Source organism: Lolium rigidum, chromosome 7, assembly GCF_022539505.1.
Source record: "Lolium rigidum isolate FL_2022 chromosome 7, APGP_CSIRO_Lrig_0.1, whole genome shotgun sequence".
Lineage (NCBI taxonomy): Eukaryota > Viridiplantae > Streptophyta > Magnoliopsida > Poales > Poaceae > Lolium > Lolium rigidum.
Genome location: NC_061514.1, coordinates 104261655 through 104274570, shown reverse-complemented (window position 1 = coordinate 104274570; position 12916 = coordinate 104261655). Strand labels below are relative to the sequence as shown.

General features: G+C 44.2%; 1 protein-coding gene across 1 annotated transcript; it reads right to left on the bottom strand.

Moving 5' to 3' along the window:
- Nucleotides 1-264: 264 nt before the first annotated feature.
- LOC124676258 (chitinase 5-like) lies at nucleotides 265-1320 on the bottom strand. Its single transcript, XM_047212337.1, has 2 exons — nucleotides 906-1320; nucleotides 265-824 (listed from the first exon to the last, which is right to left on the bottom strand). Exons 1-2 carry the CDS (start codon nucleotides 1318-1320, stop codon nucleotides 421-423), a joined length of 819 nt encoding a protein of 272 aa, XP_047068293.1. The 3' UTR covers nucleotides 265-420.
- Nucleotides 1321-12916: the final 11596 nt, after the last annotated feature.

Below are 12916 nucleotides of genomic sequence, written 5' to 3'. Positions count from 1 at the left end.
AACCCTTGTGAATTCGGATGTAGATACATTTTGAAAAACTTTACTATCGCGAGAAGAGTTTACACAATGTTGGAGATTTCACAAATTTAACTTATCTCATACGGGGCTTACATAGAGGTGTATATATATATATATATATATATATATCGGTAGTAACCTAGATCCATGATGATTCATAGAACGGGGGGCTCCATCATGCACGGTAGTGGCATGACCATTCTGGGCCTAACTTCAAACTCCGTTCGTCAAAATTTAGGGTTTATATGAATTTGGATCCCGATATAAGAGCACATCATGTCATCGTCACCCTTTATTTCTCGCTTACACAGCTTAAGACGTGTACGTTATGCGCACGCCGAACATTTTATTCTCCAGACACAAGCCATATGCTTGAAGCATGGCACATGTCCGACCCAGCACCTAGCAAGTGAGGCTATTCCCGGGGTCGACGCCAAACTTCTTGCAGTAGTCCCTGTAGTAGCCCGCCCGCGCGTTCACCGCGGCCGAGTTCCCGCCGCCACACTCCCCGCCATTGATGGCCCTGGTCGTCGCGCCGAACCCCCGCGGCATGACCTGGTGCACGTTGTTCATCCAGAACCATAGCGCCGCCTTGAACGCCACGACCGGGTCCTGCGCCACCTTCTCCGGGTTCCTCAGCCCGTCGAAGCCGAGGCTCTTCCCCGCCGGCCCGTAGTTGTAGTTCCACGACAGCTGCAGCGGCCCGCGCCCGTAGTACCCCTTCCCCGCGGAGCACGGCCACTGCGTGTTCTTCTCGTCGCAGTAGTCCTTGCTCGCCCCGCTGATCTCCTCGATGTAGCAAAAATCTGTATACAGAATTATATATAGATTTAGATATAGGCTTAGTAATGCAGCTGCTGCATCCATTCTTCCATGGGTGAACTTACGTCCGGTCTCGTGCGTGACGTGGGCGAAGAAGGTGGCTATCTCCCTCTTGGAGTCGTCGTTGGAGCGGCCTTTCCCGAAGTTGGGGTTCGCGCGGGCGCCGTCCAGGAACGACTGGCGCGTGTAGAAGCTCTTGCCGGCGCATCCGTTGCCGGCCTGGGACTTGATCCCGTTGAAGAACGCCGCGGTGACGAGGCTCTCCACGGGAACGCCGGTCGTCCCGCCGCCGCTCCCAGAACACGGGCCCGACTGACACCCTTTGCCACAGTAGGCTTTAGTGGTGCCACAGTAACCGTACTGGCTGCAGCACTCGTTCGACCGGCAGCCAAAGTTCTGCGCCGCCGCCGGGCCAGCGGCGGAGAGGAGTAATGCCGCTAGGCCGAGAGCCAAGAACGTGATCATGGGCGAGTTCGCCATATCGAATTAGCAAGGTTTATCTGTTGCGGCGCTGCGTGCTTGTTGCTAGGTGGTGGCAAGCGGTTTATATAGTCAGTGGACGTTGATCTCGACGACGACTTTCGGCGTCAACGTTCGACCAAATCAGAACCCCGACCATTTAAGTGGTCAAAAAAATCACGCGCGGCTCATCTATGAGGACTTTTCGTGTACTTGCTGTCCTTGCACCTGGCCACAGAAGTCTCCTTTCTACGCTCTCGCACGACGTACCCTGGACGTCCTTGCACTTGCTCTGGGGACTGGGGTGTGGGCTTGTGGCAGTATACCAGAGTTTGGAAAATTGAGACCGAATTGCTCGTCGGCGTGCTGCTCGCTTCCAGTCTTCCAGTGGCCCACGTCGATCGCACTGCCATTAATGGCACCATTGCGCGGCAGGTACGTGCATTGCGCTCATTTGGTCCCGTTTAGTCAATTCCATCCATCCAGATTCTACAAAGGAATTCCATCCGTTTAGTCAGTAAACAATACCATGACTCCATGATTAGTCTACAAAGGAAGACTTGCGTGGCCACTGGAATGTGTAAATTGGGGTCCTCCACTCTATCTACAGTGGTTCCCTCCATCTCCGCCGGCCTTTGAGCTGCTGAGAGGTGGGAAACTCCACACTTTGCATGACATATAATTTAATCGTCTTGGAGACTATATCTTGTACTACCACTGTCCATAAAAAAATATCGTAAATTTGTTTAAATTTAGATGTATGTAAACATCCTTTAATTTATAAATACATCTAATTAAGACGAATCTTCGATATTATTTTATGAACGGAGGGAGTAGAATAATGGTCTCTGGACTCCATTACCAGTTTACCACCCTAACGTGGACTTGGGAACGTCTCACCGCGACGTTCGATGCTCTAAGATTCCGACCCCTTAGAGTGGGTGGCTCGTGCTGACATTCGAACTTTCGAGATTAATCAAACTTGTGTTGGTATAGGCTTCTACAAAAAAAAGTTGCTAGAAGCATGAAAGAACTTTGAGATCTGATCGGTGGAGCTAGAGAAGGAGACTTATGAGTTCTCTTATGAAATTAGAGTTTCTAAAAGTTATCCATTGTTGGTCATCTTTCTTTTGTTTGTTCGGTTTAATATAACGTATTCGCTCATTTAATATAGCTAGACCATTGGTCTTTAAGACTAATACCAAATGCTAACCTCGAATTAGCAATTGGGGCAAATACAATAGTCTAACAAAAGGATGTCGGAGACGAAACGAACCACCATTTTTTATTAGCAGCTCCGAACAATGTATTTTTGGTGATCTGATATAAAAAGGAGTGGTTCAGTAAAAAAACTCCATTTTTTGTAATTAAGATGTTAACGAAGGTGTAGCTTTTATGATATATACTCTTGTATTTCAGGAAAAACACCCAATACAATGAGTCACACACCCATGTACACTAACACACGCATGCAACCACATAGTGTCTATTGGACCTGATTCCCTGGGAATCGAGACTGATCAATTCAACATTAGCATCTCGTTATCGACTGCAAATACGTCGGTTGCTGCTACAAAGGATAATCCACTTTGGTGACTTGTGACTTGTGAGACATATATTGCGCCAAACATAGAATTTGATAATCTGTAAGGGTATATTGCCCATATGTGTGGTTTTGGTAATTAATGACAACCCCTATGGACTAATGTTTTCATTAAGTTTATATGAAGGAATATTCCATAGGTACTTCTTGTATTCCATGTGTTGGATTCAAGTATGGATGCCATGAAGATAAAGATACACCTTGTATATTGGCATCAAGATCATCGATTTGAAGATATATATATATATATATATATGGAAAATACTGGGCTACCATGGTATGTAGCTATGCACGTCCATCCAACCATTAAATCTTTCTATAGAGCATTTTTAACCCTACATCTAAACTAACGGCGTTATCGTCCATCCCCGCACACCACTGCCTGCCGAGAGCCCTCCACCTTGTCCCTATCCTTTCTCTCTCTCCTTATCTCGTCTCCCCCGCTCTCTCATTTTCAACTCATTCCCAGACCACGCGCCGCCCATCCCAGCTCCATCCACGGCACAGCCCCCGCGTCCCTCCCTCCACGGCTCGGCGGCCCAACGGCCCTGCCCCGCTCCCTCCATGGCGCTCCCTCCATGAAGGTTGCACGTGCGGGAACCAGGAGGCCAAGGAGCTACCGGCCGGCCGTGACCGTGGGTGATGGTCGCGTGGGCCATAGGCTGAGGCGAAAGGGAGAAGAGGATGCGGCCGTCTCGGGCGTAAAGGGGCGCCAGCAGGCGGTTGCCTGCAAGGACCAGGCCGCACCCATCATTTTTACTAATTTTTTCCGTGATCTCTCTCCGTGTCTTTTTCTTGCCCAGAACAAGTGTTGTTTTAAGTCCCCTGTCCCTTTTGCTTTTGTTTCGGTTGTAGTACCTTGATTTGGTTATTCCATGATTAGCATCTGGTTTTTTCCGATCAATTTTGTAGGTTGATTTTTGATTTGCTATGCGTCTCGGTCAGATCTAGGCCCGAACCTCAACTATTTCGCAGGATTTGATTAGCCTGAGGCATTCTCGAAGGAGGTGGATTCGGAATGAGCTTCTTCATGGACGTCCGCATCGAGCACACCCCGGAGATCCCGACGGGACAGTATCACCATGCCTTTTCTGTGGAGGACGCCATAGACGGACCGTGGCTTGGCTGCTCGAGATCTCGATCTGGATCCATTTGCGCTTTTTCTGGCCTTTTCGAATTGATTTTTGCAGTGATATAGATCCACACGTTTTCTTTTGTCCGCGGGCCGGTTCTCTCCAATGTTCTTATGTTTCTTCTCTCTAGCGCATATATATCAGTAGTGCTGGATCCAGTATTTTTGCATGATTATTCTTGCGATTTGTGCTGATACTGAACCAGATCCAGATCCGGCTTGTTGATATTTTTGTACATATGTCTGCCCCGATACATATCCCATATTCATTCAAATACAGAGTATAAAATATGAAGAAAAAGTTTCTGTTAATTATCTCGTGACTTTCTTGAGCTAGGTAATCCAATGTTCATACATATTTACTTTACAGAAAACAAGGGGAGTTGGTTCTAATTTTTCGGGTTGTTAATATAGCACCAAAATTACGAGGGACACTAATTAGTGATGTGTAAAATTGGTTCAGATCAAGGTGACACTAGTAAATTTCACCGGCCAATTAGTCCCAGGGACCTTTTTTTTTTGTGCGAGGTTCATTTTGCTGGACAATGGCACTTACGGCTCGGACCATGTATTTTTGTGTTTTTTTTTATGTAAAAAACATTCACGGTAGAAGATACGAACAGGCCTGGCTCCTGGCTGCCGCCGACTCAAAAAAAGCTTTCAAAGAAAGAAATGTCTTTTCACTTTTTTTTCTGGTTCAAATGAACGGGCACGGCTCCTTCCGACACCGACTGAAGTTTCTTTTCACTCTTATTTAGTAAAAACGAACAGGCTCATGACTCCACCGACTAAAGTTATTTTTAACATTTTTTGGTTAAAGCGAACGGACAGCGCTCCTCACTCCTGATTTCCGCCGGTGAAAAGTTTCTCTTTCACTTTTTGCTGTTTGAAAGAATGGGCACGGTTGATATTTCTTTTGGAGCAACGCCTACTTTTCTGCCAACACAAGTCTAACGACGTTAACGGCAACACAAATCGTGGAACCAAATCTAAGGGCTCTTAGTAGGTGCGTAGCTATCCCCCTAGGTAGAAAATCCGCGTCGATATATATATATATATATATATATATATATATATATATATATATATATATATATATATATATATATATATATGACATATTCATACTACACCCGGGTGTAGTTACACCCACGTGTGTTTCTCATAATTTAGTAAGTATCTATCATACTGAAGAGTATGTACATGTAGTATGAAGTATATAAGACTATTTTGGTAGTATATATACTACTTTGTAGGAAGTATGCAGATTTTTTTACGTAGACTCATTTTTTACGTATACATATGCATGTATTTTGGATATATAGTGCAAACTATAGGTTCACTTGTATTTTTTTCACCAAACTTGGTTTGGAGTATCGTAGATATAGTATACGAATATACTCAAACCGATAAATTATCGTATATATATTTCCGTATGGTAGTATATTAGATATGGGTGTAACTACACCCAGAGGTAGGAAGTATTTATCCTATATATTTATCATATATATGTATATATATATATATATATATATATATATATATATATATATATATATACACGATGCGGATTTTCTACCTAGGGTGATAGCTGTGCATAGCCTACCAACCGTTGGATAGTGTGGCTCCAATTCTTCCCAGGTTCACATCAAACTGATCCGGTAGACTTGCAGTTTAACGACCGTTTGCAGTTCCCCATGCGTGGTTGAATTATTTTTCCCAGCGTAGCAACAATGTCGTCCCAACTAGGTGGTGTAGAGACAGTTTAGTTGTCATTTTGGAAATGAAACATCGTTTTTTTGATTGACGGTAGAGACGGTTTAGTTGTCATTTTGGTAATGAAACAACGTTTTTTTGCTTGACGGTGCAGATGGGTGCATGATCCATTATTAAATTTAGTTTTCGTTTATTCTTTTCCAAATCTTTAACCTATATTCGTTGTGGCTGCACCAAGCAATCCCAAAAACTTCCAATTTAATCTTTTTTGCATGCGATATAGAATTTATCGCATAATGTTCATTGCTAGCCTAGACTAACATGTATAAATTAAAATCTTTCACGGTGAACCATTATTTAAACCACAAAATCGAATGGTCGACGGGTTAGATTTTTTCTACGAGCTATCGACCGTGACACATCATGCTTGTCGTTTTGTAAAAAAATAAACAAGCAATTTGCTACACGGTCATCCGTGGAGATATTTGGTTGTTGTTTACGTTTTTTTTGGCAAGTTAGCATGGTGACGGTTAACCAAAAAAAAGTCGACGCCATGGTGCCGTACCGATGATGGTTTGTTGTTTTGGGATTGTAATGACAATTTTTTGTCCGACGGCGCATATCTTTGCTTGTCGTTTTTCTTCCAAAATGACAAAATGCCACGGTACATATCTTTGCTTGTCGTTTTTCTTCCAAAATGACAAAATACCATGGTATGGTTTGGTACCTGTTCGCATGTAGCTGTCAGGAAGAGACTCAACATGATATCCGGCCAACGTTAACTTGAAGTTTTGTATTTTTTTCGACACTTTAAGTCTTTGATGGTCGTGTGGAGGCTGCCTCAGTTTCAGCCAAGATTTTTTTTCCACTTCAATGCTGTTTTGACAATCAAAGTCCGGTTCAGAGTGACAACCTTGGTTCGGAGTGGCAGCCATGCATGCCGTAGAGTTTTGTCATTTTGAAAAACAAATGACAGAACTAAAATCTGCACTACACTTGAATTCTTCCCAGTATAAATCCCAGTGCGCCATTGAATTCTTCCCAGTATGTTACTTTGAAATATCATTTTTTAGAATTTTTCAAAATAGGATGCACATGCACGGTGCAAATCGTCCGCGTCTGTATAGTGATAGATTGATTGGCAACACCTAGCATGATGGACAAAATCAAAGGATAGCCAAAATAGAATAGATACTCCGTACTACTCCTTCATCCGTGGCAGTTGTACTCACTAAACGGCTGTCCATGTTTAATATGGTGACTAACCTAATCTGTGCTAACAAGGACGGGAGCTCGGACTTGTAATCAGCTGCAGATGAGCACGCGCTTAGTATGGTTACTAAACTTATCAGCTGCTAGAAGAACAGGAGCTCGGACTTCTAGCTTGTCGATGCGCACGAGCAGGACGATCCCTTCAGCGGCCGGTGGCGTGTCGGACGGCACATGCAAGCACCAGCCACCGACCTCCATGACCGCCTCCTCGGAGGGCTTAGCACAGCTCCTCACCTTGGCCTCCAGCATGAGGACATCCTTGCATCGCGTCTCCGCGTCCACGGGCGCGTGCGTCCAGACCTTGCACGTACCTGTACGACGTCGGTCCTTCCTCCGCGCAGGCCCGGACGCGCACCACCATGACGTGGAGCTCTGCGACGCCACGGCGCTCGCTCGCGACGACGACAAAGACGTTGTCCCATTCCTCGGCGGCCAGCAGGCGCCGCCGCTCCGCGAGCTGCATCTCGACCACGATGCACTTGCCGCAGGTGATGGGTGTGACGACCCAGTTGTGGTGTGTGGCGTGGTCTCGGAGCGTCGGTGGCGAGCCGAGGAAGATGCAGCCGGGCTTCGGGCAGCAGCAAGGCGCGTGCGCGCACACCAGCTGGTGGTCGCTGGCCAAGCAGTAGGGGACCGAGCGCCGGCAGCTGTAGGCCTCGTTGTTGGGGCACCTGACCATAGCCGCCAGGACATAGGTGTCCAGCCAGTGGATGTGCTCGTACACGCCGACAACGCAGGACGCACACTTGGTCGAGCGGCTCGCACCGCAGTCGGTGCATGCCGCGTGCTTTGCCAGGCACTGCATCGATCCACACAAGTCAAATGTACCACAGATCGATGATGGATTGAAAACAACAAGAATATGTGAAAGCCAGTGGTGATGGATCAAACAAGATGAACCGATACATTCGTACATGGCACATGGGAGGCTTCAATGGCAAGCAGCAGAGCGGATAGAATTGTGGACTGGCCGTGAGGAGATGAATAAAGCACCGATGACTTACACCATGGTAGCGGATAGAAAATCTGATGGGAACCTAGCGAAGCCGCTACGGCCCCAAGAACGACGTAAACGATGTCATCCGGCATGTTGTCGAAGCTAGCGTCTGAATCTGCCGCACATGTGCTTAGGCTGCTCATTGCTATTGGATGAAAACGAGAGAAAATGGGTAAATGGCTATTGAATTGCATAAATCATGTGTGTGTTTTGGGGGGCGACTCCTTTTTTCTTCTTACCATTCAAAACCTTGGCCTAATGGGCAACCATGGATTTTCTCACTTTGCTAGCTGGACGCTGAATAATAAAAACCGACCATACCATGGCAAATTGTTGTTTTGTAATGGACCGTACCGTTCCTCCGTTGTCAAATTGGTTCGGAATGTGTGTCTCATTTTGGTTGTCATTTTGGTACAAAATGTGGTAGAAACATTCCATGGTCAGGTGCGTACGTGTTTTCCTTCCAGCACATATGCCTTGTTGTTTTGGTATCAAAATGTGGTAGAAACGTTCCATGGTCAGGTGCCTACGTGTTTTCCTTCCAGCGCATATGCCTTGTTGTTTTGGTATCAAAATGTGGTAGAAACGTTCCATGGATGTACTTATTTTATTAGGTTTCTTTACAAATGGCTTGTTGTTTTGGTATCAAAAGGGAAGTGAAATTATCGTCGGCAGCCTATGCCAGCTATGGGATGGTCTCAATAAAAAATAATATTGCAATCATGAATCAAATGGATGGAAGTGATTTGAATATAACGGAGGATCATGCCATGCATGTGTAATGGACTAACACCGTGTGCTCTCTTTGTGCTCCCTATAGATGATCTAATGGTTGGATTGGTGTGCATAGCTATGCACCATGGTAGCCCACTATTTCCCATATATATATATATATATATATATATATATATATATATCCAAAATAGTGGGCTACCATGGTGGCTAGCTGTGCACACCCCACCAGCCGTTGGATATACAGCATACTTTACCACATGTACACTTGAGATCACAATTTCTAAAGGGCAGCACACTAACGGCGTCTCCCACAAAGCTGTCCATGAGCACAGTTTTCAAATTTTGAAACCACACCATTACTTGCAATACACTTTGCAATACACATGATGCTCAGCTACCAAAGTAGAAACTACCGCTATGCAAAGTGTACAGCATTATGAAATACAAATCGACATGTATCACACCTTTTGCATGTCAGTCCCAACTCCCAACCCCGGTGCTTCATTTGAAGTGTAAATCAAAGTGTATATTAGATGTCTTCCACTCCATTTAGCGTCCCTAGTGGATTAGCAAGCAGCTGGCTCATAGTTATACCACCTTTTTGTCTTCAAGATCATTGTCTAGGCTAGCCAAGCTCAACCATCGTGAGAAAGTGAGATGGTTTAATCCTCAAATGTAGTTGCTTGTCCGCCATAGCCATTCTTCACCGTGTACCCAACTCCACCTTCCCCATCCATCCACTTTTCCCTCCCCACCGCTGGTCCATAGTCATGCGTGCCGCCGGACGGTCTGTGGCCCTCAGCGCAGCCACGCATGGTGGAGGAGTATGGCCTGCCGGCAGGCAACGCTGCAGTTCCCGTCGGTGGAGGTCAGGCGAGCCCGGTAGTCCAGTGCAGCGGTGGACCCGAGGTGCCGTGGTGGAGTCTGGTATCTTGCTGCTCGGTACGGTGGTTTTTCGAGGATGTGATTGTGATGGGGAGCTCCATTTTCTGGCTTCACATCGATGTCTGTGATGATCTCGTCCACGGCAAGTTCATACGAGCTGAACATACGGAGAAAACCTTGGCTCTCTGGTAGACTCGAGGTGCTGTACGATGGTATCCCAGGTCGCCGGCGAAACGCAAGAGTCGGAGAAGAAGACCAGAACGGCGTCGGCGCAGTGCAGTAGCAGATCGGGTGGAGCTAGTGCTGGTGCCGTTTTTCCGTAGCTGTTCTTCCCGATCGAACACCGACCACTTGCCGCAAGGGCTAAGCGTTGGGCTCCTCTTCACTGCCAGTACATCCATCAGCCCGATGGTGCAGAGGAGCCACCAAACACCGAGCAGCAATTTTTTGGTAAGTTCGTTCAAATCTGCCAAGTTATTATGCTCCTAGACCGGAAAAATATTCTGCCATGGATGAAAGAAACAAAGAAATACGGCAAGTGCCACTAGGCTGCATGACTGGGCAGTAAGTTTCGTCACTGGATTTTATCCATCCATCAGTTTGCTATGATGAAAGTGTTTTTCTTTTCCCTGATGCTCTTGCCTTGGTGATACTGATATACTTCCTGTCCTTTTTTTCTGATTTGCAGTTTGCATTTTCTTTCTAACCTTTCTCTGTTAAGTTGTGGGGTTAATTTGATGTATACATGGATTTGATGTTTCAGGTTGATCAAACCGAAACCAAAATAACTATGTTTTTAACCTCTTATGCTATGCAGGGAAAACACATGACCAAGCATCAATCAGAATCAACATTTTGTCCATCCCAACTACTGAACCACTAAAAAAAGCAGATGAACCACTTTCCAGTGAAACGACGAGTTAAATCGAGTTGCAGTTTTCATGGTCCAAACGCATGATCATCATGCTTTCTGTTATGGTGGTCAACCAGCAAGGGAAATACTCACAAACAACGGAACCACAACCACCGTGAAAAAGCATGCAAAGGACGCCTCTGTTGCTGCTGATGCCAGCATGGAGCTGATCATGATCAGGAACCTGCTTATGCTAGAGAAGATCGTGACTTGTGAGCCTTCTCCTGGTAGACAAGGATCCATCGTAGTTTCAAACGTATTTTCGATTGTAATACAATACTCAACAGGACCGTGTCACCAGCATGGTAGTTTCAAACGTATTTTCGACTGTAATACAACACTCAGAGTGTAAAAACCAACGCAAGCATCATGTGTATTCTCAAACGTATTCTCAAACGTAGATTGTCATGCATGGGATTCACAGATTGTAGCATACAATATGACAATACACACTAATTTAAGATTAACAATCACCAGATTTAGACAAGTAAGATACAAACCTTTTAGACTGATCGCCCACATCCATCGACACAGAGGTTCGGTTAACAATTGAATTTACACTGTATATACCTTTTTTTCTTCTTCTGAGTTCTTTTGCAATAGTCTCTTGAGTTATTGTCTTGAACAAAGCAGTGGGTGCCGAATGTAAGATTAGCTATGTAAACTAAAGATTAGCTATGCAAACAAAGTTGGTGCTGAGTTATTGTCTTGAACAAAGCAGTTGCTGCTGACTGTATATGAAAGTGTAGAAACAAACGTACAACTCATGTGTATTTTGAAATGTATTTATTTTTGTATTACAGTCGGAGTTGCACTTCAACCGTTGCTCATATTCTACATTGTAGAATACAAAATTCCACATCGGCCAGCAAGCTAACGGCTGTAACAGCCAAAATATTAACGTTAGCTCACTCCACTTCTAGACATAGGAATCTTGATCCATTGATTTGCTTGCACACTATATCCAATGGCTAATGGTGGGTGCATAGCTAGCCACCATGGTAGCAAATCCGCGTCGATATATATATATATATATATATATATATATATATATATATGTATATATGTATACCAGCACTATTCTGCAACCGGTTGCAGAATAATATTCTGAGCACCGACTTGAACTTCTCTGGACACAAGGTTGAACTTCCTGGATAAGAGGGTTGACCTTTCTGTCGGCACTTACCTGAACTTCCCATTTTCTTGAAAGCAACTGTTTATACTACGATTTTCTCAACCATTTGGCGGAAATGTGCAAATGATATACCGTTGGATAGATAATGAAAAACCGCAACTTTTTCATGTTCATAACTTTCGCAGATTATACATGGTTTTAATTTAATTTTAAAAATACGAAAACGCTTCTATATGGCCAGAAAACGAACTTTTAGTTTGATTTTCGAATCGCTTATCGAAAATGTCCAAATGATATACCGTTGGATAGATAATGAAATTGCGCAACTTTTTCATGTTTTACGTTTTTTAAAAATCCTCACAGTTTTTGAACAATTTTGAAAATACCGAAATTCGGACGTACTTAAAAACGAGCGGAAGGTAATTTGGATGATTTGTTTCAACCGTTTGTCGGAATGATGCAAATGATATGGCGTTGGAAAGCTATGGACTAGGCGCAACTTTCTTATTCTAATTATTTTCTCTAACTCCTTACAGTTTAAGAGCAAAACTCGAATTACGCTCCGCCCGTTTTATGTGACGGGCACCGAATGATTTTCCCCACGATTTCCATGCGGTATACTTAAACAATGCAAATGATATACGGTTGGAAAGGGGTCAAAATGGCGCATCTTTTTCATATGTACCATTTTTGCCAAATTCGAACGATTTAAAAGTAATGTTTTGAAATCATGTTTCCGGTATATTTTGTTGGATAACGATTTGAATTTGGTGGATTAGATCCATTTATTTGTTGTAAAATGTTGTAGGTAATGAAATTAGACATATACTCTATCATATAAAGCTTTTGGTGACAATGATTGAAGTGTTTGGTGATCAAATCAATGAGATTTGCACAATAGATTTCCGCCCCGTAAAAACAGAGCATTGAACTTCCCTCGACACGAACTTGCACTTCTAGGGAAATGTGGTTGTACTTCTCGGCGCTGTTTCACGAAAGTGTTCATTCAAATGACTATAAGTTTCTCATACGGTGTCCGTTTGAGGTCCACAACCACACAAAATGCTCAGCACACGCACGCGAATCTGAACTTCCCGCGACATGTCCTTGTACTTCTTAGCCTTCGTGGTTGTACTTCCTGGAAATGTTTTGATACTAGTGTGTTTTACAAAAACTATCATGTGTGTTTTGAAATGATAATTTTAGATTGTCCCCATATTCTATTTAAG